The sequence below is a fragment of the Staurois parvus genome, unplaced genomic scaffold, assembly GCF_062004578.1.
Source record: "Staurois parvus isolate SC_StPar_1 unplaced genomic scaffold, SC_StPar_1.0 ptg000849l, whole genome shotgun sequence".
In the NCBI taxonomy this organism is placed as follows: Eukaryota; Metazoa; Chordata; class Amphibia; order Anura; family Ranidae; genus Staurois; species Staurois parvus.
Window position 1 is genome coordinate 758,309 of NW_028318645.1, and position 27,773 is coordinate 786,081.

The 27,773-nt window shown below is 46.9% G+C and overlaps 1 protein-coding gene and 1 long non-coding RNA gene across 2 annotated transcripts; both read right to left on the reverse strand.

Moving 5' to 3' along the window:
* Positions 1–259: 259 nt before the first annotated feature.
* On the reverse strand, positions 260–1,614 carry LOC149443561 (uncharacterized). The gene is made up of 3 exons (XR_016306653.1): positions 1,493–1,614; positions 464–600; positions 260–377 (listed from the first exon to the last, which is right to left on the reverse strand). It is a non-coding gene; the product is annotated as an uncharacterized LOC149443561 (long non-coding RNA).
* An 11,223-nt stretch (positions 1,615–12,837) lies between these two features.
* On the reverse strand, positions 12,838–15,397 carry LOC149443562 (uncharacterized). Its single transcript, XM_089655560.1, has one exon. The coding sequence runs from the start codon at positions 15,385–15,387 to the stop codon at positions 14,071–14,073; it is 1,317 nt and encodes a 438-aa protein (XP_089511686.1). The 5' UTR covers positions 15,388–15,397; the 3' UTR covers positions 12,838–14,070.
* Between the last annotated feature and the right edge of the window lie 12,376 nt (positions 15,398–27,773).

Consider the following 27,773-nt stretch of genomic DNA (forward strand, 5'->3'; position numbering starts at 1 on the left):
GTGTATAAATCACAACTACCAATAATTGTCATCATCTACCTGATGATGGTGAGGGATGGTGTGACCTTCCTGTGTGGAATCCCGGGAATACAGAGGACGGGGACATCTCTCTGGTGGGTTCCCATGACTGGATCCATCTGTAGGAAACACACACACTGACTGAATCCATTGTTTCTATGTGTTTATCAGATGATGGGGGATCTAGGTGGATCCTCCGTACTGCTCTCTCCTTTACAATAAAGTCTCCTCTTACCCGGTGATGTGAGGGGCGGCTGATTGTCCATCATGACGTCCTTGTAGAGATCCTTGTGTCCTTCTAAATACTCCCACTCCTCCATGGAGAAATAGACAGTGACACCCTGACACCTTATAGGAACCTGACACACACAATGATACAGTCACCATCCAGACACATCCCTTGTCTGTTACTGGAGAATGTCCCAGAATTCCCGGCACCGCTCACCTCTCCTGTCAGCAGCTCAGTGATCTCTCTGGTGACTTCTAGAATCTTCTTCTTCTTTCTCTCTTCTATCAGGGAGGGAGGTGGAGGCAATGTGATGTCATATGATCTCCAGACTTCACAGGAGGAAAACTCTACATCTGAACACAAATAGTCACATCAAATGATATTCCCAGAATCCTCCTCACCTCTCCATTCAGGTCTCCATTTTATTAAAGCCCCACTTCAGGCTGAGGTATAATTCCCCCCCACAGGACCCCCACACTACGCAGGGTATAGGCTTGTTGCAGCATTCTGATGTCATTACATACAAGGCAGGACCAACAGTCCCACTTTACATGTGAGGATACCAAGGGACCCCCCACATCCTAAGAGGAACAGAAAAAAGCCAAATGGAGGGACATTGGGGGGAGGAGCTGTGAGGTCACTGTGATGTCATAGGATTCTCTGACTCTGGATGGAGGGACATTGGGAGGAGGAGCTGTGAGGTCAGTGTGATGTCATAGGATTCTCTGGATGGAGGGACATTGGGGGGAGGAGCTGTGAGGTCAGTGTGATGTCATAGGATTCTGTCTCTTGATGGAGGGACATTGGGAGGAGGAGCAGCTGTGAGGTCAGTGTGATGTCATAGGATTCTCTGACTTCCATCATGAATGAGATGAGGGGGAGAGGAGGAAGTCACTGAAGGTGACCATAGATCCATGGAAATTCAGCTGGTTCAGCAGGGATCGCTCACATTTCCATCCATGTGTGGCCACTGCCGGATAAAAGCCACTCCCCCCACGGCTGCAGCCAATAGCTTCAGTGCTGGTCCGTGTATTCTGAGAACAGAGGAGTCCCCCCATTGTCAGAAAAAAAGAGTGCAGCGGGGAGGATTCCCCCATCCACCTCCTATGTGTGGATGGGGGAATCACTTCAGTTTTTATGGTCATCCCGCTGGCTGAACGATAAAACTGAACCATGTAGGCCAGCTTTGGGAGCAAATATATTATCATCAACTCCTCCCCCTGAAGGGGTTCATCTACGTATTACCTCCTCTGCTGCCAGATCCAGGAATGTCTCCTTTCTACTTCCTCCTGATTCACGTCTCCTATGGGACTTCCTGTCTGTACCTGACATCACTTCCTCTTTACCTGACATCACTTCCTGTCTGTCTTCCATAGAGACTTCCTGTCTTGGTAGAAGTGAGAGCCCCACCTTGTGGAGCTCAGAGGAACTGCAGCCCCGAGAAGCGTCTGGTAGTGTGACCCCGGCCTTGTGCTGGGTGTGTATGGACTGTAGATCCTTATAGAGGGGTCACCTCCACTCCCACCAAGAGGGACAGAAATGCTCGGGGGAGGGGTTTTGGCCCCTTTGATTTTGCAGTAACATTGATTGCAGATTTAGTCCTGTAGAACATCTGGTATATGGATACAAAGCCCCCCAGCTGGGAGTAAAGGGTGGAAATGGCTGGTGACCCCCAGATTTGGGCAATGATGTCATCACTATAAATGGATAAAACCCGCGCTATGTGTAACAACTCCAAACCTACAAAAACCTTCTAGCGGACTGCTGCTGTAACAAAGGGAAGGATTCCCTGTCATCTAGAAGAGCATTATGTGTCACAGCGCTGTCCTATTGTGTGTGCACAGAAATCATCACAAATACACTACAAATATGTGGAGACATTCAGAGATAAAGAGCTCGGGGCTCCAAATCCTATTCTCTGCACATCCACTGCTTCCACTTTACACCCACTTCATTGGTCTTATGGGGTTTATCAATAAATGAAGGAAACTGAACCGTGTGCAAATCCATCCACAACATAAAGTGCTTTGTGCTCAAGATGCTGCTCCCTGCACATCCACTGCTTCCACTTTACACCCACTTCATTCATCTCATCAGATTTGCTGCTATAGGAAATCATTTATAATGTTCATAAAAACAATTCTGCAGCTAATTGGCCACTAGGATTACTTTTACATGAAAGCCGCCCACCAGCTAATAAACCAGCACTAGAATGATGCCTGTAGCTGCAAGCATCCTCCCGGTATAACCACTCCAAGTCCAGCGACGTTCCAGTACATTGCTGGTCCATGTTGGACATATATGTACCAGCAGAGAACACGGACATACGATGAATCGGGTCTGCGGACCAATATGACTGCAATTCATTCTTTTCTGTAATGTCCATGTTGGGGGTTCGGCCCAGAAAAGTTTTAATTTCATAAACGGTGATAGAGTTCCATGTGAATTGTGTGACAAGAGCTGAATTTGGGGGGCGGCCATGTATTGTGGGGTATAAATTGCCTTGGCCCACAATTGGTACAAATCTTCTGTGAAGAACAGTGGAGGGGCTGAACACTAGTGCTGGCAGTGACCGGGCCGATCCGGCTAACACTGAGTATTGGGGACACTATACAAAGCCGGCACTAGTATAGTTCTGTTCATGATCAATATATTGATCCGTACAAACACTATACTAGTAATGGCGGTGATCAGCGACCTATAGCGTGAGTGCGACAGTGTGCGACCAATCTAACGCCAGCTGACCCTGGCTGGGAGGGGCTTACTGACCCTGACACTATGTGATGTCACTAGTGGCAGGAATACAATGATCAGTGAAACATTCTATATACTGACACTGTACTAATGGCACTGGCTGGGTGATAAGGTGAGGTCATGGTTCCCTACCTACACGGGATGGGGGATAAGGTGTGGTCATGGTTCCCTACCTACACGGGATGGGTGATAAGGTGTGGTCATGGTTCCCTACCTACACGGGATGGGGAATAAGGTGTGGTCATGGTTCCCTACCTACACGGGATGGGGGATAAGGTGTGGTCATGGTTCCCTACCTACACGGGATGGGGGATAAGGTGTGGTCATGGTTCCCTACCTACACGGGATGGGGAATAAGGTGTGGTCATGGTTCCCTACCTACACGGGATGGGGGATAAGGTGTGGTCATGGTTCCCTACCTACACGGGATGGGGAATAAGGTGTGGTCATGGTTCCCTACCTACACGGGATGGGTGATAAGGTGTGGTCATGGTTCCCTACCTACACGGGATGGGTGATAAGGTGTGGTCATGGTTCCCTACCTACACGGGATGGGTGATAAGGTGTGGTCATGGTTCCCTACCTACACGGGATGGGTGATAAGGTGTGGTCATGGTTCCCTACCTACTCGGGATGGGGAATAAGGTGTGGTCATGGTTCCCTACCTACACGGGATGGGGGATAAGGTGTGGTCATGGTTCCCTACCTACACGGGATGGGGGATAAGGTGTGGTCATGGTTCCCTACCTACACGGGATGGGGAATAAGGTGTGGTCATGGTTCCCTACCTACACGGGATGGGGAATAAGGTGTGGTCATGGTTCCCTACCTACACGGGATGGGTGATAAGGTGTGGTCATGGTTCCCTACCTACACGGGATGGGTGATAAGGTTTGGTCATGGTTCCCTACCTACACGGGATGGGGAATAAGGTGTGGTCATGGTTCCCTACCTACACGGGATGGGTGATAAGGTGTGGTCATGGTTCCCTACCTACACGGGATGGGTGATAAGGTGTGGTCATGGTTCCCTACCTACACGGGATGGGGAATAAGGTGTGGTCATAGTTCCCTACCTACACGGGATGGGTGATAAGGTGTGGTCATGGTTCCCTACCTACACGGGATGGGGAATAAGGTGTGGTCATGGTTCCCTACCTACACGGGATGGGGAATAACACTCATGATAAATAATGACACAAACATTATTGATGATATACTGGAGAGGACCTCTAAGGACATGGGGTTGCTAAATACTGAGACCAGAGCTATTAGAGAACAGCTGGAGATGCCATAATTAGCTATGGAAAGCATGAGTGCTGCTCTGACAGGTCTGTGTGAGATGACAGAGGACATCTATCAGTCAGCGATACGCCAGTAGGAGGAGCTCGAGTGGCAGCGCAATGACGTCATACCCGGCGTCGACGCCATCTTGGTGCACCCGGATATATCCACACATGCAGTACACCCATGCTGTAGTGGAACTAATGCTGTGAAAACATCTACAGATGTGAGTAGATCCGTCTTTATATTTTAACAATAAAAGGTTTCACACTATATCGGATTTTCTTACTTTATTGGGGACGAGTTTGGAAGGTCATTGGCCCTGAGAAGCAGGAGAGTTCAGGGGAGACCCCGGTACAGGAGAGAGTCCCAACATTACTACTAACAAGGAAGCTTTCCTGTGGAACAGCAATACTGCAAGGCTCATTGGCCCTGTGGGGCCGGGGCAGGAAGGTGAGGGGGCACCCCAGCCACTGAGGACTGTCACTGATTGGTTGCACACCGGCATGAAGATCATAATTATTATCATGAATTGATTGTTTCCATTAAGGACACTTTATTATTGTGTTGTGCATGCCACACACTATGAAGGGGTTTATGCCCCCATGTAGCATGTATTGAGGGACACAAGGACTATTGCACTTTATAGGCCATCTGGAATATTGGGGTTCTATTTACTTCTATACTTATGTGTTTCTATCACATCGTTGTAAGAGTTTTCTATATGTGCTCACATCAGTTTATTTGTATTATTCCATTATATTTGTCTATGTGATATTATTGTCTAGCGCTGCACTACCTATATATTCATCTCAGCCCCCCTGACCACATTGTGACCCCTCTGGCTATCACACCTGAGCTGCTAAGCAGCTTCTGACCAACCATTAGGGTGTAGATCCCCCTGGCTGAACTAGGAGGGCGCTACAATGTATAATCTTCTACCTCAAAAGTCCAATTTTACTAGAAATACAAAAAGTATATGTGAGCTAGAAGGAATCACTCTCCTGTGGGAACACTTCAAACATTAGAGCTCCCCCTAGCTGCAGCCTGGTAATGACATTACTAGGAGGTCTGTTCATTTATCTGCTCCATACTTCCCGTCTTTATATAATTTAACATAACATAATACAATACAATAGAATATATTATATCTCCTGACATTTAGGGGTCTATTCATAAAAAACATTTGTATAGCAATCCGCTCAGTGACAAAGCATGTACATTCCTTCTGTGTGAATGGGGAACAATTTAAAATGAATTTTGACTTAAAATAGAAAATGTTGCCTTTTGTTAGAATTTCTATGAGGAAGATCATATTTTCATTGTTTCCCCGGGTTGAACCATGGGAGTTATTATACCAAATAATAGACAAGGGTCATTTACAGGTCTCAAGACCCGCATGGGACACACTTTTCCCCAACTGAAGTATTTTGTTCTGTGTATAGAGAAGGAATGGAAGCCGGGACCCCTCAGTGCAGGAACAAGGGGGGGGGGTGATTACAAACACCAAATAATCCCGTGGTGGTCCCCACATCCTCTAGTCTAGCTGAGATGTCATTGTTCTGCCAACGAGAAGGATGAACAAGATGAAGAGACGCGGTATATGGAAGTATTCTCTACGTTTCTGCAGACACAGGGACCATTATTCCAAGCTGAGGGATTCTGGGAGAGCTCGGGAATAAATGTCACAATGGAAGAATTTCTGTACTCCAATGTAATGAGGACAAGAGAAGTCCCACATCATGGATTATACACTGTGTCACGGATAAAATGCATGCCCATGACGACTAGCTAACCAAGGCGTGGTCCGCCCGTGACTTGGGGTAAAGAGGGAATGAGGGGGACTTTGAGCATATAAGACTGGCCAGGATACCCTTTCACAGCCCACACTACCTCTGGCCACCACTAGAGGGAGACTCCACTCCAGCTGGCTGACCACACACAGGCAGATATGAATCTTATATACAATCTGGTGCACGCTAAGGATTGAGGAGCAGTCTAGCAATTGGCACACCCTTCTAGGATTCCTCCAGCTATCCTACAAGCTAGAACCCCGGTGTTAATCACTCTTCCACTGTCCACAGACCCCCACATTAGACACACAACACATGGTAGCTTGCCACCACCCAACAGTTTGTCCACAGACTGTTCTACTGGGCCACCACACACACACAGATCTCCGTCTGGCAGATCTATGTTACAATCTGCAGGCAATCTGCCAACACACAGTACAATTGCATGCAGATTGGCAATGAACTTAGACCGAGCACATAGACTCTACAATACAACAATCTCTCCGGAGATATGAGCCCGAGCTTAGTACACAGAAGTCACTTATTCATTTTATGATTTAATATCCCAAAAGTGGGCAATGCATTAAATATGTACAAAGAAAAAAAGTTGCCGAAAATACAAAAAGACACACAATTGGCTATTCACAATAAAATAAAAGGGAATAAAAACAGAAATAAAACTTTTACCAAGATTTATCCTGTGACTGGAGCAAGTCAGAGAAAGTCCACGATTCACCAGTCACATGGAACCGGCTCCGTACAAATCACCCCGTCCATATCTCAGGGTCCTCAATTTATTGAAATATGGATGTGGGCTGCACATTAGCCCTTGGCCAATCAACCCTGGGGGGTGTTCCTGTAGCAGCCCATTGGATGTTCTGGGTTCTGAAGTGCCCAGAGCTGAATGGGCCAGGAATAGTTTGGATCACTTGGTCAGCGATAGAATTTCCGACACCAGTGTGTTAGTCCGAACACAACAGAACCAATCGCTGTTCAGCTGTTGCAATCAGGCACCATATAACTGTTTCCTGTGTTTCTCTGGAATTCCACAGGGGCTACAAATAGTTTTACATGCAGATGTAGCCTACAGTGTGTCCAAACAGAAGGAAGTATTTTCATCTCTCTGCAACAAATATTTTAGCTTTTATGAGAGATGAAATACATTCCTTTGATTTGTGGATATAAATCAAAGCTGACAGACACTTTCAGAGCCTTCTCCTGGTCTCCTGCTGACTCTTGTAGCCGAAATGACTAGGATTCTTCTTCTAGGTTCAAGAAGGTGGCAAACTCTGGCTACATAGGTGACAACATTGTATTGGCATCCAGGTGACACCTCTAGCCTAGAAGCTGCTCTGTCCTTTCAGATGCTAATTGGTGAACATATGTCTCTGACCGAATACTGAACACTTATCTGTAATAACATGGAATGAAACTAGATTCACAATTACATATTTCTACTGATCACCTCACATCTCAGCTACTCGACCCTTACATTTATGTTACGCACTGCTCCAAAAAATGAAAGGAACACTTTGAAAACCCATCAGATCTCAATGAGGAAAAATCTCCTGCTGGATCTCACTACTGACATGGGCTGGGTAATGTGTTAGGAATGTAAGGATGCCCCATTGTTTTATGGAAATGAAAATGATCGATCTACAGAGAACTGAATTCAAAGACACCCCAAAAATCAAGAAAAAATGATGCAGCAGGCGAGTCCATTTTACCGAAATTTAATTGCAGCAACTCAGAATGGTCCTCAGTAGTTTGTATAGCCCCCACATGCTTGCATGCATGCCTGACTATGTTGGAGTATGCTCCTAATGAGACCACGGATGGTGTCCTGGGGGATTTCATCCCAGATCTGGACCAGGGCATCACTGTGCTCCTGGACAGTCTAAAGTGCAACCTGGCAGCTTGGATGAATCTAAACATGACATCCCAGAGATGTTCTATTGGATTTAGGTCAGGACAGCATGGGGGGCCATTCAGTGGTATTAATTCCTTCATCCTTCAGAAACTGCCTGCACACTTTTGCCACATGAGGCCGGGTATTGTCGTGCACCAGGAGGAACCAAGGACCCAATGCACCAGGAGGAACCCAGGACCCACTGCACCAGTGTAGGGTCTGAAAATGGGTCCAAAGATTTCATCCCAATACCTAATGGCAGTCAGGGTGCCATTGTCTAGCCCAGGGGTGGGCAAACTTTTTGACTTGAGGGCCGCAATGGGTTCATATATTGGACCCGGGGGCCGGACCAAGAGTAGATGAATGATGTGTATGTGTCATCCATAGTAAGTATAGTAATATTCCCCCATAGTAAGCATAGTAATTAATCCCCCATAGTAATTAATCCCCCATATAGTAATTCATCCCCCATATAGTAATTCATCCCCCATAGTAATTCATCCCCCATATAGTAATTCATCCCCCATAGTAATTCATCCCCCATATAGTAATTCGTCCCCCATATAGTAATTCGTCCCCCATATAGTAATTCGTCCCCCATAGTAATTCATCCCTATAGTAATTCATCCCCCATAGTAATTCATCCCCCATATAGTAATTCATCCCCCATATTAATTCATCCCCCATATTAATTCATCCCCCATATAGTAATTCATCCCCCATATAGTAAGTCCCCCATATAGTAATTCATTCCCCATATAGTAAGTCCCCCATATAGCAATTCATTCCCCATATAGTAAGTCCCCCATATAGTAATTCATCCCCCATATAGTAAGTCCCCCATATAGTAATTCATTCCCCATATAGTAAGTCCTCCATATAGTAATTAATTCCCCATATAGTAAGTCCCCCATATAGTAATTCATTCCCCATATAGTAAGTCCTCCATATAGTAATTCATTCCCCATATAGTAAGTCCTCCATATAGTAATTAATTCCCCATATAGTAAGTCCCCCATATAGTAATTCATTCCCCATATAGTAAGTCCTCCATATAGTAATTAATTCCCCATATAGTAAGTCCCCCATATAGTAATTCATCCCCCATATAGTAAGTCCCCCCTGTGTCAATTCACTTACCTTTGGTCCGCGCGTTCCTCTCGTATTCCCGCGCCGTTCTGGTCTTCAGGGAGGACTGTGAGAGGAGTTCGTCACGCTGCCCCGCCTACATCCTGGCTGCCCCGCCTACATCCTGACAGCTGCAGAGTCCTGACGTCCGAGAGGAGGGAGGGGGGCGGCCATCCGAGAGGAGAGGAGGGGAGAGGAGGAGAGGAGGGAGGGGAGAGGAGGAGAGGAGGGAGGGGAGCGGGCGCCCGGCACACAGGAGAGCCGCATCTAAATTTGTAAAGAGCCGCGGCTTGCCGACCACTGGCCTTGCGGGAGCCTAGCTCCGCGGGCCGGATTAAAAGGTCCGCCGGGCCGTATACGGCCCGCGGGCCGTAGTTTGCCCATTGCTGGTCTAGCCTGTAAAGGTCTGTGCGTCCCTGCATGAATATGCCTCCCAAGACCATCACTGACCCACCACCAAAACTTTCATGCTGAATGATGTTAAAGGCAGCAGAACGTTCTCCATGGCTTCTCCAGACCCTTTCATATCTGTCACATGTGCTCAGGGGGAACCTGCTCTCATCTGTGAAAAGCACAGGGCACCAGTGTTGGACCTGCCAATTCTGGGGTTCAATGGCAAATGCCAATCCAGCTCTATGGTGCCAGGTAGTGAGCACAGGGCCCACTAGAGGATGTTGGGTCCTCAGGACACCCTCATGAAGTTCCTCCTTGCACAAAGGAGTAGATACTGTTCTGCTGGTGGGTTAAGAAACTTCTATGACCCTTTCCAGCTCTCCTAGAGTAACTGCCTGTCTCCTGGAATCACCTCCATGCTCTTGTCTCCTGGAATCACCTCCATGCTCTTGTCTCCTGGAATCTCCTCCATGCTCTTGTCTCCTGGAATCTCCTCCATGCTCTTGAGACTGTGCTGGGAGACACAGCAAACCTTCTGGCAATGGCAGGTATTGATGGTCCATCCTGGAGGAGTTGGACTGCCTGTGCAACCTCTCTATGGTCCAGGTATGGCCTCATGCTACCAGTAGTGACACTGACCCTAGCCAAAAGGAAAACTAGTGAAGAACAGTCAGAAAAGATGAGTAGGGAAAAAAATGTCAGTGGCCTCCACCTGTAAATTCCTGTTTCGAGGGTTGACTAATTGTTGCCCATCTAGTGCACCTGATAATTTCATTAACACCAAAGCAGCTGAAACTGATTAACAGCCCCCTCTGCGACTTCACTGACCAGATCAATATCTCAGGAGTCTCATTGACTTGATGCTAGACTCGGATTAATAAGTCTTTCTTTCATTTTTTGAGCCGCGTATTATGAATGCTAACTCTACAAAGCTGCAGATCTGTGAGAGTTCTTTTCTGGATTCTTCTGTTTATAGATTACTGAGACCTTTACAGTAAGATGTACATTTCCTCATGTATTGTTCTATTTGTGTGTTTTGTTTTTTATGTTTCCCTTCCCTCCACCCATCAACCAATAAGTTTGGAGACCACTGCTCTAGTGGGACCAGGGAAAAGAAAGAAGAGATGCAGCAGAGCACAGCACTGGATCAAGAATAAACTCAGAGTAAACGGATCCACCTTGCATTAGAGTGGAAAGCCAGCTGTGATGACATTTGCGTGCTGCTGCCCAGAATCTCTGGCGAGAAGGGGAGTACTTTAGTCCACAGACACACTCCCGGGATGGATTACTGCTACCCAGCCTAACCAGAGGGATACCACCTACCAGGAGCTCATAGGGGGACCCCTAGTGGAAGAGGACCATCAGCCTCATACCCAACAGAGGGAGGACCACCCACTATCAGATGACATCGGGATTATTTATACACAAAACCGCATTTATTATGCGCGTCCGGTGAGTGCGCATTGCCTTATCATTACCACACGGGTACCGGATCTCTAAGTCACCTGAGCACTTATATCTTTATATTGATTTGCTGGACTATCTTCTTCGGCTTTTGAACTTTTATTTATATATATTTACAATTTAATAAGGATTTATTTTCTTTTCTTTACACACATTGGTTTTAACATCAAGCGCTGCACTTTATATATACATTGCTATTTCCTAGGGTGATATTGGTACCTTTTTTGTGCATAGCAGCTTGTTACCTATATACTTAGGCGCTTTTACTACTTACTGCATACATTTTTGTTTTTTCTGTTGGTTGGACTGGATGGATTGGTGTCTTTTTTCCATCCAGATGAACTCTGTAACTATGTAACAAAGTGACTCCAGTAACACTGCTGAGACTCATTTTGTTTTCGTGAAAAGGTACAAAAAGGAACCTCCATGTTTCCATATAATTCATGCTATATGAAAAGACGTGATGGGGATAAAATACCAGATTGTCTCATAAGAATGTAGGAAGTATATTATGGTATGTTTGCTGATTTGTAATCCCATGATATATATTTAGTGTGTTGGAGTTTATCGGTATTGTTAGGAATATTGTATGCATGCTACCAAAGCCGTAATCAATCAGTAGATCAGTATACAAATTATTCTTTTATTATCTCTCCTCTGTGTGTACAACTATTATTCTAATCGCTTTATGTAATCCAACCTCCTGATAGTTACAATTCTCCATTTAATCACTGTTACACCAAAACATAATGATTGTAAATGAGGAATAATATCTACTCTCCAAGGCATTCTATAGATTTCACAAGGGACAATCTGTTATAGTGAAATATTCATTTTTCCTGATCACAGATTAGTTACTTCTGACCCCAAAAAAACTCAGACCAGACAATTCTTATCCAAGGATGACACCCAGTGGCCATGGGAGGTAATGCTTGAGTAAACATGGGTTAGAGAATCAGATTCCCCAATCACAGAGAAGGTTCCACCTCCTGGCCAGGTTTTTTCAGATTTGATGAGTCTATTAGTCATAACTAGATAAAACCGGCAGGAACACTCACAGAGGGAGGACCATCTACACAGCCATCTGGAAGGTAGACATCATCTCACACTCAGATCATCTAAAGACACTTATCAACTGAAGAAGAGATGCCATTTTGTGGAAGCTCAATCCCAACCGTTAATTGGCAGCCATCTTTGAGTCTGATCATCAGTTCTCCAAAAAGATTACCTGATACTTGGAGGGTAATTATATATTTTCTGTTGATTTTGCTTGCTTAGACTAGTAAGCCAATTGCCACATTCCTTTGTGTAACCTAATAACTCTCCCCATGATAACATCATTTCAAGTTAAGTCATTTATAAAAATGTTCCTGTTCTTAGGCCATACTGGTGAACTATTCTGCATAGTTTATTCCTTCTGCAGGAGACAGATTATTGTCCGTTTTTATTGGTTATGATGTTTACAGGGAGAAACTGATTATTGAATTTAATTCACTCTATTTTAGAGCTTTTACAGAAACATCTTAGTGTCAGTGTAAATCACAATCTGACTATTGTTTATGGTGTTTGTAAGTGACTTATGTAAATAAATATTGATTTTCATACTCTGCAGTCTATACCTACACAGATCTTGTTTGAGTTCTTAAAGAATTTTTCAGATTAAGTTATTTTTATAAATCATTTTTTGTATTGCAGACACTGTGATTAAAACCAAACATACCTCATTTGGCCTTTAGATGACGCTAAGTATCCTAGCAATTAGCACCATCTAGTGTCCAAAGTGTCAGGGAACACCTGAACAATTGATTTAGTCAGCTAAATCAATTGTTCAGGTGTTCCCTGAGAATTTGGACACTAGATGTGCTAATTGCTAGGATACGTAGTATCATCTAAAGGCCAAATGAGGTATGTTTGGTTTTAAATCAATGGTTGGTTTAATTCTGTGGTTTTATGTAATTTATATCTTCAATGTTTGAAAATGTATGATCTCAGGTATTTGTATGAAATTACCCCTAACATAGTAAACTAAGGGGACTATGCAAAATATATATTGGGGGAGGTGACAAGTATGTGTCCAGCTGTGACAAATTCTGGCCATATCTTAATAAACTCAGTGATTTCCTATAATCGTCAGCTCCCTCTAGTGGCCATAATGATGTATTACTTCCAAAATACCTCAATCAGGAAAAACAGTTTAATACCACATTATTGCCACTAGTTGGAGCCAATGATCATAGGAAATCCCTGTATGAAAAGATCAACATGTGACATGGCTGAATGAATGCTGGTCATATTAGTTCATCTATTCTCTAAGTGGGGCGGTATCTATTGGGCAATCCCTTTTACAAATCACACATAATATCGCCCTTCAAAGTGAAAACAGAAACGATTTGCAGAACATCAAAGAGTAGAAACATTTTCCGGTGGATCCCCTCTACCCAGACCCCATATGTAGACATAGAACAACAAGCTGTGTTCCCTCTCGTGCCGCACTCCTCTAACCACCCAAACCCACACAGAAGCCAAGGGAAATAATGAGAGGAAAGTTCCCCCCTAGTTTGGGGTGGAGTTCTCCTTCCCTCCTGTTGGGGGATGGGAGAAGGATGGACTGAAGACAGAGAGACGCTTCGGGGTCACCACTGTTCTGTAGAGCCTTGAAATGAAGGACATCAACTTCAGAAGTTCTTGTTGTCTGTGTAAAGTTCCCCGATAACGAGATCTGGGCTCTCCCGGCTTCTAGCTCTGTAACCCGCTATATCATTATCAGGAAACGCAACTCCGACACCCAAGAAGGGCTGCAGTTGTGTCCTTCATTTCCAGGATCTACTGACCACTCTGCACCCCGACATTTACTGCACTTCATCCATGTCTTTGGGGGCCTCTCATCTCCTTATCAACTGTTTCTTCCATGATGAAGATCAGCCATGGAGTATATCTGAGGTGTATATCAGGGTGTGCTTCTTCCCCACATGAGAGCTGGGATGTCCAGCAACATTCATCTAGAAGACATTTCCCGCACTCAAGGCACTAATACACCTCCAGGGTTGTGTGGGACCCCTGATGTACAGGAAGACAGGACTTCAGTGAGGAACATTTCCCTCACTTAGGACAGGAAAGTGGCTTCACCCCTGTGTGATGTCTCTGATGTCTGGAAAGACTGGACTTCCATGAAAAACATTTCCCACACTCAGGACAGGAATACGGCTTCTCCCCTGTATGAGATCTCTGATGTGTGGAAAGATGGGTCTTCTGAGAAAAACATTTTCCACACTCAGGACAGCAATACGGCTTTTCCCCCGTATGAGATCTCTGATGTATGTAAAGATCGGACTTCTGTGAAAAACATTTCCCGCACTCAGGACAGGAATACGGCTTCTCCCCTACGTGAGATCTCTGATGCGTGTAAAGACTGGACTTCCATGAAAAACATTTACCGCACTCAGGACAGGAATACGGCTTCTCCCCTTTGTGATATCTCTGATGTTTGTAAAGATTGGAGTTCTGTGAAAAACATTTCCCGCACTCAAGACAGGAATATGGCTTTTCCCCTGTGTGAGATCTCTGATGTGTGTAAAGATGGGACTTCACTGAAAAACATTTCCCGCACTCAGGACAGGAATACGGCTTCTCGCCCGTGTGAGATCGCTGATGTTTGTAAAGATAGGACTTAAATGAAAAACATTTCCCGCACTCAGGACAGGAAAATTTCTTCTCCCCCGTGTGAGATCGCTGATGTGTGTTAAGATTGGACTTAAATGAAAAACATTTCCCGCACTCAACACAGGAATATGGCTTCTCCCCCGTGTGAGATCTCTGATGTGTGTAAAGATAGGTCTTCGTTGAAAAACATTTCCCACACTCAGGACAGGAATACAGCTTTTCCCCTGTGTGAGACCTCTGATGTATGGTAAGACTGGACTTGCATGAAAAACATTTCCCGCAGTCAGGACAGGAATACAGCTTCTCCCCCGTGTGAGATCTCTGATGTGTGTAAAGATAATACTTAGTTGAAAAACATTTCCCACACTCAGGACAGGAATACGGCTTTTCCCCTGTGTGAGACCTCTGATGTATGGAAAGACGGTACTTGCATGAAAAACATTTCCCGCACTCAGGACAGGAATATGGCTTCTCCCCCGTGTGAAATCTTTTATGCCTATTAAGATGGTATGTAGAATGGAACCTCTTTCCGCACTCAGTACAGGAGAAGCTCTTCCCTGTTGGAAGGCCGGCCCGGTCCCGCACAGTCTGAGGTTCCTCAGGATACGAGGAATCCGATGGTCCATCTACACTGGGTGGTGCCGGATGGACATTGGAGGGAGCCGGGTTTTCTCCTGGACTATACTGTGTGATGTCCTCATCTTCTACTTTCCAGTCTGGAGACAAAGTGAGACAATCCTCTGAGGTTTTCCTCATCTCCCGGCCATGGACTAAAATACAAAGACAAAGAGGATTACTAGACAGGAGCTGATTGGTTCCCCCAAACCAGGACTCCGCCCACATCAGGCAGCTTGGTCTATGAGGAGCTTACAATTCCACCCTCAAGGGAACTAGGAAATGGCTCCTCTGATCTCCTACCAGGTCATTTCTTTATTCATGGACCTTAGTCAGAGAGTGAGGAAACAACCAGAACTGTCTTTTATAGGAGGGACAGTGATGAGGGGATTATAGGACGAGGGTCCCCACCCCCTCTATCACTCATCGCCATCTTCCCAACACAAGAAGTACTGCACTTCCTTATGTACTCCATGATTTAGTCATGAAGAACAGCGGGGCTGAGCCCCACCAGAGGTCAGAGAGTGAGGATGGGGGGAGAACAACCAAGATGAAGCCTGGACTGATCCTGAAGACCACCATCATTGGGGTATTGACTCCTCCCTCATTATCACTTTCTGTTTAAGAGTCCAAAGTTGGAGGATGTTATCACATTATTATCACCATGTAACAGTCTGTGCTCCAATCACATCATCCGATATAAAATGTCCAGCTGGGAGGAAATGGGAGGAACAAAAGAGAATCCATATTATGTGTATATATAGCAGTGGGGGGAGGGGGGAGAGCAGAAGTCAGGACTGTGGAATGTACAACATAGAGTATATAGTGCAGGGTCAGGAGGATGTCATGTGCAACATGGAGTATATAGTGCAGGGGTCAGGAGTATGTAATGTACAACATGGAGTATATAGTGCAGGGGTCAGGAGTATGTCATGTACAACATAGAGTATATAGTGCAGGGGTCAGGAGTATGTAATGTACAACATAGAGTATATAGTGCAGGGGTCAGGAGTATGTCATGTACAACATGGATTATATTGTGCAGGGGTCAGGAGTATGTCATGTACAACATGGAGTATATAGTGCAGAGGTCAGGAGTATGTAATGTACAACATGGAGTATATAGTGCAGAGGTCAGGAGTATGTAATGTACAACATGGAGTATATAGTGCAGGGGTCAGGAGTATGTAATGTACAACATGGAGTATATAGTGCAGAGGTCAGGAGTATGTAATGTACAACATGGAGTATATAGTGCAGGGGTCAGGAGTATGGAATGTACAATATAAATTATACAGTGTAAGGGTCAGGACTCATAATATTGGTATTCAGTAATCAGTGGAAGATTAAATGTTTACTGTAGACAACATGTAGAGGTGAGCTGGGATTAAACCATCAAGAAACAGGTTAGATTGGAGGTAAGCAAATCCTTGGACAGAGGGGTGGCGGTGGATGTGGTATACTTGGACAGAGGGGTGGCGGTGGATTGGTACACTTGGACAGGGGGGTGGCTCTGGATGTCGTATACTTGGACAGAGGGGTGGCTGTGGACGTGGTACACTTGGAAAGAGGGGTGGACGTGGTACACTTGGACAGAGGGGTGGACGTGGTACACTTGGACAGAGGGGTGGACGTGGTACACTTGGACAGAGGGGTGGACGTGGTACACTTGGACAGAGGGGTGGACGTGGTACACTTGGACAGAGGGGTGGACGTGGTACACTTGGACAGAGGGGTGGACGTGGTACACTTGGACAGAGGGGTGGCGGTGGACGTGGTACACTTGGACAGAGGGGTGGACGTGGTACACTTGGACAGAGGGGTGGCGGTGGACGTGGTACACTTGGACAGAGGGGTGGCGGTGGACGTGGTACACTTGGACAGAGGGGTGGTGGTGGACGTGGTATTCTTGGACAGAGGGGTGGCGGTGGACGTGGTATACTTGGACACAGTTCCCCACACACGGCTAATGTGTAAGGTAAGCTCTATGGGCTGGAAAAATCTGAATGTAAATGGATAGAAAACTGGCTGAAAGATCGTATTCAGAGAGTAGTGGTTAATGATTCATACTCTGAATGGTCTGGGGGTGTCAGTGGGGTACCCCAAGGTTCAGTGTTATTAGTGGGTACCCCAGGGTTCAGTGTTGTTAGTGGGGTACCCCAAGGTTCTGTGCTATTAGTGGGGGACCCCAAGGTTCAGTATTAGTGGGGTACCCCAAGGTTCAGTGTTAGTGGGGTACCCCAAGGTTCAGTGTTATTAGTGGTGTACCCCAGTGTTCAGTGTTATTAGTGGTGTACCCCAAGGTTCAGTGTCATTAGTGGGGTACAATGTTGGGACCCCTACTTTTTAATATTTATAAACAATATGGGGTGTGAGATTATAAATCCCATTCCAGTCTTTGCAGATGACACCAAGCTGTGCCGGGGAATAACGTCCTTACAGGATGTCTCCAACTTACAAGCCGACCTCAATGCTCTGTGTAATTGGGGGACTATGGGGCCAATGAGGGCTAATGGTGATAAATGTAAGGCTCTGCACTTGGGGGCTAAGAATATGCACCATACATACTAGGGGGGTACAACTGGGGGGGGCAATGGTGGAGAAGGATCTGTGGGAGTCAATGGTGGAGAAGGATCTGTGGGGGGGTCAATGGTGGAGAAGGATCTGTGGGGGGGTCAATGGTGGAGAAGGATCTGTGGGGGGTCAATGGGGGAGAAGGATCTGTGGGGGGTCAATGGGGGAGAAGGATCTGTGGGGGGTCAATGGGGGAGAAGAATCTGGAGGGGTCAATGGTGGAGAAGGATCTAGGAGACAATGCTGGAGAAGGATCTGGAGTGGTCAATGGTGGAGAAGGATCTGTGGGGGTCAATGGTGGAAAAGGATATGAGGGACTGTCAGGGATCGCAGCGGCAAGTGAGTCTACGCAAGCGCAGAACACCAATTTATTCTATCCGGCGGGCACTAGGACCTGGGCGGCCACACATGCGCACTCCTGATCGCGGACGCTCGCCTGGCACCAATGACAGGGCGCACTATTTAAACCTGCCCTGCACAGACTCTCATTGCCGTATGGTCTTGTATCCTGTGTTCCTGTTCCTGTGTATCTGCTGATGACTTGTTACCGACTTCTCCTGATCCTGACCTCTGCCGACTTCTCCTGATCCTGACCTCTGCCGACTTCTCCTGATCCTGACCTCTGCCGACTTCTCCTGATCCTGACCTCTGCCGACTTCTCCTGATCCTGACCTCTGCCGACTTCTCCTGATCCTGACCTCTGCCGACTTCTCCTGATCTCTGCCGACTTCTCCTGATCCTGACCTCTGCCGACTTCTCCTGATCCTGACCTCTGCCGACTTCTCCTGCTCTGACCTCTGCCGACTTCTCCTGATCCTGACCTCTGCCGACTTCTCCTGCTCTGACCTCTGCCGACTTCTCCTGCTCTGACCTCTGCCGACTTCTCCTGCTCTGACCTCTGCCGACTTCTCCTGCTCTGACCTCTGCCGACTTCTCCTGCTCTGACCTCTGCCGACTTCTCCTGCTCTGACCTCTGCCGACTTCTCCTGCCCTGACCTCTGCTGACTTCTCCTGCTCTGACCTCTGCTGACTTCTCCTGCTCTGACCTCTGGCTTGTTTGACTTCTCTCCTGGATATCCCTATTTGATCTGAACTCCTGCTACTGAACCCGGCGAGTGACCCGACTACTCTTTGCCTGCTGCCTTGTACTACGCTGACCCCACTGTTACCGAACTGGTCTGTCTGACCATGTTCACTCTGCCATCCATCCATCCTGAACGGATCAAGTCATCATGGCTCCAGCTTTCCACCTCTTCACATCAGGCTCTCTACCTGAATATACCTCTGGTAGATCCCTCTGCCACGGGTGGGTGTACTCAGGGGCCGAGACCTGGTCACTGTCTGCTCCAAGTCCATCCCCACCATCAGGGGTCCTGGTGAAAAAGCAGACTTTGACTTAGACGCCGCGCTCTGGGGAATCCTGTCCTGTGGACTGCTAGAGGTACCGCCAGGCGGTGTCTGACAGGGACAGTGGTGGAGAAGAAGGCAGAAGACCCCAGTCACATGTCCTGGGTGCCTACATTATGCAATGCTTAGAGTAAAAATCAACATTTTGCTGCCAGCTGAACCCCAGAACCTCCATAAATCCAGTCTAGATACATAAATTGTGTCTGCAGCACAGAGAAGGAAGATTATCCGAGAGAAATCCAGGAATACAGGACGGGGAACACAGCTCAGGAAAGTGACCAGGGGATTACAGGCTGATATCACCCAGTCCCCGCCCTACTCTGGACCAATCAGTGAGCAGTATGGGTGGAGGAATGGATTTAGTGTTCATGACCCACCTGTGCTGATCTCTGTAGGAGTGTCCTCCTCTATAAATGTCCCCGTTATTCCATCCTCCTCCATAGACTGCTGATCATCCCTCACATACGCCTCTTCTTCTTCTGCTTTCACCTCAAATTCTATATCGATTGGATCTCCACTCTAAATCAAGGAAATGAGAGAAAATATCATCTGTAAAATGTAAGGTCACATAAAATATCCACACATTGTCTCTACAAGTCCATGTTCCAAATGCTCTATCCCACCAACCTTGTAATAGTGAGGGATGGTGTGACCTTCCTGTGTGGAATCCCGGGAATACAGAGGACGGGGACATCTCTCTGGTGGGTTCCTGGTATTAGGTGGCTCCATCATATCCTTGTGTCCTTCTGAAAACTCCTCCATCACTCCATACTCCTCATCCTCCTCTTTATACTCTTCTTTAACATCAATATTATCATCCCCGAGGATTCCACTCTGAAAGATATAATAAAACATTCATTGTAACAAACATGCTGTGTATAAATGACAACTACCAAGAATTGTCATCATCTACCTGATGATGGTGAGGGATGGTGTGACCTTCCTGTGTGGAATCCCGGGAATACAGAGGACGGGGACATCTCTCTGGTGGGTTCCCATGACTGGATCCATCTGTAGGAAACACACACACTGACTGAATCCATTGTTTCTATGTGTTTATCAGATGATGGGGGATCTAGGTGGATCCTCCGTACTGCTCTCTCCTTTACAATAAAGTCTCCTCTTACCCGGTGATGTGAGGGGCGGCTGATTGTCCATCATGACGTCCTTGTAGAGATCCTTGTGTCCTTCTAAATATTGATATGTATCATCAACATGTGTGTATCATTATTTGCTGGAGATAAAAGACATCACAGTGACTATGGAGGAAGAGGACAGGCATGACTATGGAGGAAGAGGACAGGCATGACTATGGAGGAAGAGGACAGGCATGACTATGGAGAAATAGGACAGGCATGACTATGGAGAAATAGGACAGGCATGACTATGGAGAAATAGGACGGGCAAGACTATGGAGAAAAAGGACGGACATGACTATGGAGGAAGAGGACGGACATGACTATGGAGAAAGAGGACGGACATGACTATGGAGGAAGAGGACGGACATGACTATGGAGGAAGAGGACGGACATGACTATGGAGGAAGAGGACGGACATGACTATGGAGGAAGAGGACGGACATGACGGGGGGTTACTGGGTTTAAATAGAACATAACATCTTATTACCGGTTAATGACTGTAGTCTGCCTGGTCTGTATTTGAGAATCATCCCCCCTATTCATGTGATCCTTATCAGTTCCTAATTGGGGCGGAGATGAGTGCTCATTGGGCCATCTCCCATATAAATTTAGTTCAGCTGATGGGGGGAGATCACTGATGGTGGGGCACAGTCACTGAGGGGGGGCTGCTTTTGAGTGAGTTCTGCATTGATGGAGTGCTAAGAAGCAGTTGAACTAAAGCAGAAGAGCTCAAACAGCAGGAGGATACAAGAAACTCTACTGCATGATGGACAGACTTCAAGCAAACACCCCGGGAAACATCTCTTACAAGTCTGAGTCCCACTCCGTGTCCCCTCTACTCCTCCTTTTCATATTACTTTCCTGCGTTCCAAAAATCTCACTTCTTTACCCCTCTGATCCACCCCAAAACTTATACATCTCCCCCTCACTGCTACCATCTCCCTACTACTGCTCTCATCACCTCCTGCTGATACTTCACTCTCCTGCTGACCCAAACACCAGGACTGGAAGGCATGTGCGCTCGTGTACATCCCGCTCCCATCTTACTTTCCTCACCCTTCTTCTCCTAACCTCTGGGGATATCTCCCCAAACCCTGGTCCTCCACTATCTCACCCCCACACCAGGCACCCTCCTTCTTCTAACCTCTGGGGATATCTCCCCAAATCCTGGTCCTCCACTATCTCACCCCCACACCAGGCATCCTCCTCCTCCTAACCTCTGGGGATATCTCCCCAAACCCTGGTCCTCCACTATCTCACCCCCACACAAGGCACCCTCCTTCCCCTAACCTCTGGGGATATCTCCCCAAACCCTGGTCCTCCACTATCTCACCCCCACATCAGGCACCCTCCTTCCCCTATCCTCTGGGGATATCTCCCCAAACCCTGGTCCTCCACTATCTCCCCCCACATCAGGCACCCTCCTTCTTCTAACCTCTGGGGATATCTCCCCAAAGCCTGGTCCTCCACTATCTCACCCCCGCACCAGGCATCCTTCTTCTCCTAACCTCTGGGGATCTCCCCAAACCCTGGTTCTCCAGTATCTTACCCCCACACCAGGCACCCTCTGTCCTCCAGGAATAGCTGCAATCTCCTCAATTTAATATCAGTCCCCGTGCTCCCAAAAACCACCCTCCCTTTTTCTTGTGTGCTCTGGAATGCCCACTCTGTCTGTAATAATCTCACCTCTGTCCATGACCTTTTTGTCTCCCGCTCCCTTAACCTACTAGCAATTACAGAAACCTGACTCCAAGCAGCAGATTCTGCTTCCCCCGCAGCACTTCCCTATGGAGGCCTCATCTGGACCCACTCACCCAGACCTTCTATCCCCACTGAGCACCTTTCAAGTCCCCCCTAACCCTCCCTCTCTATCCTTCTCTTCTTTCGAGGTTCACTGCATCCGGCTGTTTTCTCCCATTTCTCTGAAGATTGCAGTGATCTATCGGCCTCCTGGACCCGTGTCCCGCTTTCTTGATGATTTCTGCACCTGGACACCCTACTTTCTCTCCTCTGAACTACCCGCTATCATTCTTGGAGATTTTACCATCCCTATTAATGCCAACAACCCGGCTACATCCCAACTCTTCAACATAACCTCATCTTTTGCATTAGCACAATGTATACCGTCCTCCACTCACTCTGATGGGAATACATTAGACCTAGTTTCCTCCCATCTTTGCAATCCCTACAACCTCACAAACACCCCCTTCCCTCTCTGCCAATCCCTCCACTGGCCCCCACTCAGTGTCCTCCACCCCTCTCTGCCAATCCCTCCACTGGCTTCCCATTGCCCATTGGATAAAATTCAAAACACTAACAATAACGTATAAAGCCATTTATAACTCTGCCCCAAATTACATCACCGATCTTGTCTCTAAATATCACCCAAACCATCCTCTCCGCCCCTCGCAAGACCTCCTACTATCTAGCTCCCTTGTCTCCTCCTCCCATGCTTGTCTCCAGGACTTCTTTAGAGCTTCCCCCATCCTCTGGAACTCTATACCCCAATTTATCAGACTATCGCCTACTCTGTTCACTTTTAGGCGATCTCTGAAAACCGATCTCTTCAGGGAAGCCTATCCTGCCCTCAGCTAATACTGGAATCTTCTACTCCTCCTACCAGTCCATTCCTCACAGTTACTACCTTTTGTACCACTAGCCCCTCCCTCTTAGATTGTAAGCTCCCAGGATCAGGCCCTCCTATCCCTCTTGTATTGATCTGTATTGTTGCTGTATTGTCTCCCGTTATATTGTAAAGCGCTGAGCAAACTGTTGGTGCCATAAATTCTGTATAATAATAATTACCTCCTCTACTGCCACGTCAAGAAACCTCTCCAATCTCCTTCAGACCACATGGAACTTCTTATCTTTATTCCAGATCACTTCCTGTCTGTTCCTGACATCACTTCCTGTCTGTATTCCATAGAGAAGTCCTGTCTGGGTAGTAGAAATGAGATCACCATCTTGTGGAGTTCAGAGGAACTGCAGCCAAGAGAAATGTCCCCTAATAACCATTCCAGCATTGTATCTACCTTACAGAGATACCAGGGAAGATCAAAAAGAACTAAAAAATGTAAGAAACAATAAACCTAACTCTCATGCAATCAACTGTTTAAAAAATATATTTTACTACAGATAGAAAAGTCTATTTTTTTAATTCTTTTATTTAAAATTTGCAAGTAAAAACATAAAAACATAAATTCCAAATTATATATCAAACGAAAATATCATAATACATAGTAAACAAAAGGCAATCTTCACATCAGATACAAAACATGTTACATCATTTACATATCCCCTCCCTCAAAAAACCCTCCCCTTTATTACATACAAAAACCACCCACAACAATCAAAAACCCATCACCATATATCACATCATCACATCCCCTATTCCCCCCCCCTCCTCCCTCTCCCTTACTTATAATACAACACAACCATATACCAACAACCCATAAGTAACCCAGAAAAAATACATTTACATAATCCCTCCTATACCATCCTACCCCTTATTACATATGCAATTCCACCCACCAAGCCTAACCATACAAAACCAAAATTAAAAAATCCAAAAACCCACATTCACCCCCATTTCTTACATAATTTCCCTCCCTCCTCCCTTCCTCCCTCCATATCCGACAGAACCCCCACACAAAATCAAAAATAATTATATACAAGAACCAAGAAAAACAACTGTACAAAAACACTTCAGAAAAGCATCCTATGTACACCAGTTCTTCCACTCTTGAGTTTTCCAGATGGCTTTTGCTTCCGTTTCTCCTCGTTTTTTAAAATCGAAATATGCGTAGTTATAGATCCTTCCACGGACCATGGCCGCACAATTTTTCACGTCCACTCTTTCTTGTCTGAAAACCAAAATATTACGCACATCCCACAAGCATTCTTTCACACAATTCACAATTATCCACAACACTCTTTCCTCCTCCCTCCCCACATTACTCAACCCATACAAAACCATTTTATATGTCACTCTTACCACCCCAGTCAGCCCTTCCACCATTTTTTCCATTTTCTTCCATACCTTTCTAGCAAAACTACATTCCCAAAAAACATGCACCACCCTTTCAATCCTACCACACCCCTCTCTCGGGCATACTTCACTGTCAACCAATCTTCTTCTCCTCTGAAATTCTCTCGTGGGTAAACATCCATGCACACTCATCCATGCAATATTTTTCTGTCTATTACCCAACCATTTACATGCTACCTTCTTCCATACCTTTTCACTCTGCACTACATTCAATCCACTAATCCCTTCCAATTCTTCCCTCTCATCCAACACTTTCATCACTTTTCTACTCTCACACCACTTTCCACGCGTTACCGCTTGTAATTCATACCTTCTTACACACCTGTCAATCCTCACATAAAACCACGGTGCATTCAAACATACTGGCTTCCTCAGATCCACCTCCCACAACTTACATCTTCTTAACACTCCCCCCCCCAGCATACCTTACCATACATCCTGCCAAATTCTCTTTCCCACTCAACCTTACACACATACTTACATACTTTATCACTAGAGATGAGCGAATTATTCAAAAATTCGGTTCGGCTGATTCGCCGAATTCGCCGAAAAAATTTGCTTCGAGCCGAATATATTCGCTGCGAATTTAACTTATAAAAAGGGTGTTTCTAGGCTTCAGAGAGCCTTTATATTAGTGCAGAACACTGTACCTTTAATTTAAATGCCCTTGGAGTCTGCTGGGGAAGAGAAATAATACTGTCAGGCAGTATGACATGCAGATGAGTGCCGTCGATCTTAGAATCACCGCACACTTCACTCATTTGGGCAGTCACGGGGCCAAAACCAGAGTGTGGAGCCACAGTGTGGCGGTGGAGGCAGCAGCAATGGGAGGCCATACAGCACCCTATGACAAAATGGAACCCAGCAGCAGTGTGAGGAGACCTGAAAGTGGCACATGGCAGAGTGTGGCGATGGAGACAGCAGCAATGGGAGGCCGTACAGGGACCCATGACACACTCTGGACCTGGCAGCAGCATGAGGAGGCGGTACAGGGGCCCATGACAGATTACGGGCCTGGCAGCAGCATGAGGAGTCGGTACGGGGGCCCATGGCAGATTACGGGCCTGGCAGCAGCATGAGGAGGCGGTACAGGGGCCCATGGCAGAGTGGCGGAGCGTAAGCAGCTAAAATTGAAGGCCATACAGAGGCCTATGTTAAAAAGTCCCCCCAGCAGCAGCGTGGGGAGACGACTATCAAGAGTCCAATGGCAGAGTGGCGGAGCAGAAGCAGCTTCAATTGAAGGCCATACACAGGCCTAGGTTTAAAAGTCCCTCACAGTTAATTCCAATAACGAACTCTACTCCTCCGTGAAATCTACTTACGAGACCCTGGGCAGGTCTGGGTCCAATTTGTGGTAGAGACTGGTTTTGTTCAGCCATGCTTGAGCGAGTAATAACAGGTCTGTGCTGCCCTTTGGTGTCTGGCTTAATGCGCACAACACTGAACGTCCCAGCATTTGTCAACGATTTGCCGTTAAGTGATGCAAACCCGCTGAACCACGTTCATGAGGAGCCGGTACAGGGGGCCATGAATCAGTATGGACCTGGCAGCAGCGTGAGCAGACGACAGAGGCACATGGCGCAGGGTGGCGGTGGATGCAGCATTATTCTGAAGCCATACACAGGCCTCGGTTAAAAAGCGGAAGCCGTCAGCAGCGTGAGCAGACGACAGAGGCACATGGCGCAGGGTGGCGGTGGAGGCAGCAGCAATGGAAGGCCATACAGCACCCTATCACAAAATGGAACCCACCAACAGTGTAAGGAGACCTGAAAGTGGCACATGGCAGAGTCTGGCGATGAAGTCAGCAGCAATGGGAGGCCGTACAGGGACCCATGACACACTCTGGACCTGGCAGCAGCAAGAGGAGGCGGTACAGGGGCCCATGGCAGAGTGGTGAAGCGTAAGCAGCTTAAATTGAAGGCCATACAGAGGCCTATGTTAAAAAGTCCCCCCAGCAGCAGTGTGGGGAGACGACTATCAAGAGTCCAATGGCAGAGTGGCGGAGCAGAAGCAGCTTCAATTGAAGGCCATACACAGGCCTAGGTTAAAAAGTCCCCCCAGCAGCAGCGTGGGGAGACGACTATCAAGAGTCCAATGGCAGAGTGGCAGAGCGGAAGCAGCTTCAATTGAAGGCCATACACAGGCCTAGGTTAAAAAGTCCCCCCAGCAGCAGTGTGGGGAGACGACTATCAAGAGTCCAATGGCTGAGTGGTGATCCGGGAAGTCAGCGTTGTGATTGCAGATGCAATGCAGAGATTCTATGAGGTGATGCCGTGGGTGCGAAGAAGATCATATACCGTCGTACTTCCATCCATAAGACGGAACAACCTGCGAACCGGGAGCTTTATTGCCCTGACCCGCTGAGCAGCTTCTGGGATACCCAAGAGGCCCATGGCAGAGTGGCGGAGCGTAAGCAGCTTCAATTAAAGGCCATACAGAGGCCTATGTTAAAAAGTCCCCCCAGCAGCAGCGTGGGGAGACGACTATCAAGAGTCCAATGGCAGAGTGGCGGAGCGGAAGCAGCTTCAATTGAAGGCCATACACAGGCCTAGGTTAAAAAGTCCCCCCAGCAGCAGTGTGGGGAGACGACTATCAAGAGTCCAATGGCTGAGTGGCGATCCGGGAAGTCAGCGTTGTGATTGCAGATGCAATGCAGAGATTCTATGAGGTGATGCCGTGGGTGCGAAGAAGATCATATACCGCCGTACTTCCATCCATAAGACGGAACAACCTGCGAACCGGGAGCTTTATTGACCTGACCCGCTGAGCAGCTTCTGGGATACCCAAGAGTTTGGCTTCTGTGGGGAATATGGTTGAAAACTGAAACTTAAAGGCATGTTGACGGAAGGGCACCAGTGTCAGTGCTCCGGAGGGAATATAGCTTCAAAGCTGACACTTAAGGGTATATCGACGGTCAGAGACCACAGGAAGTGGAGCTTGCGTCTTAAATCGACTGAATGTGGCAGACGTGAAACGTCTACGGGCCGTATATGAAACGGGTTGTTCCTCTTTCTGGAATAAGTGTTGGAAATGGCCACTCTTTTTGGTGTGGCGTTTTGTCTATTTAATTCCGATAACGGACTCTACTCCTCCGTGCAATCTAGTTACGAGACCCTGGGCAGGTCTGGGTCCAATTTGTGGTAGAGACTGGTTTTGTTCAGCCATGCTTGAGCGAGTAATAACAGGTCTGTGCTGCCCTTTGGTGTCTGGCTTAATGCGCACAACACTGAACGTCCCAGCATTTGTCAACGATTTGCCGTTAAGTGATGCAAACCCGCTGAACCACGTTCATGAGGAGCCGGTACAGGGGGCCATGAATCAGTATGGACCTGGCAGCAGTGTGAGGAGACCCGAAAGTG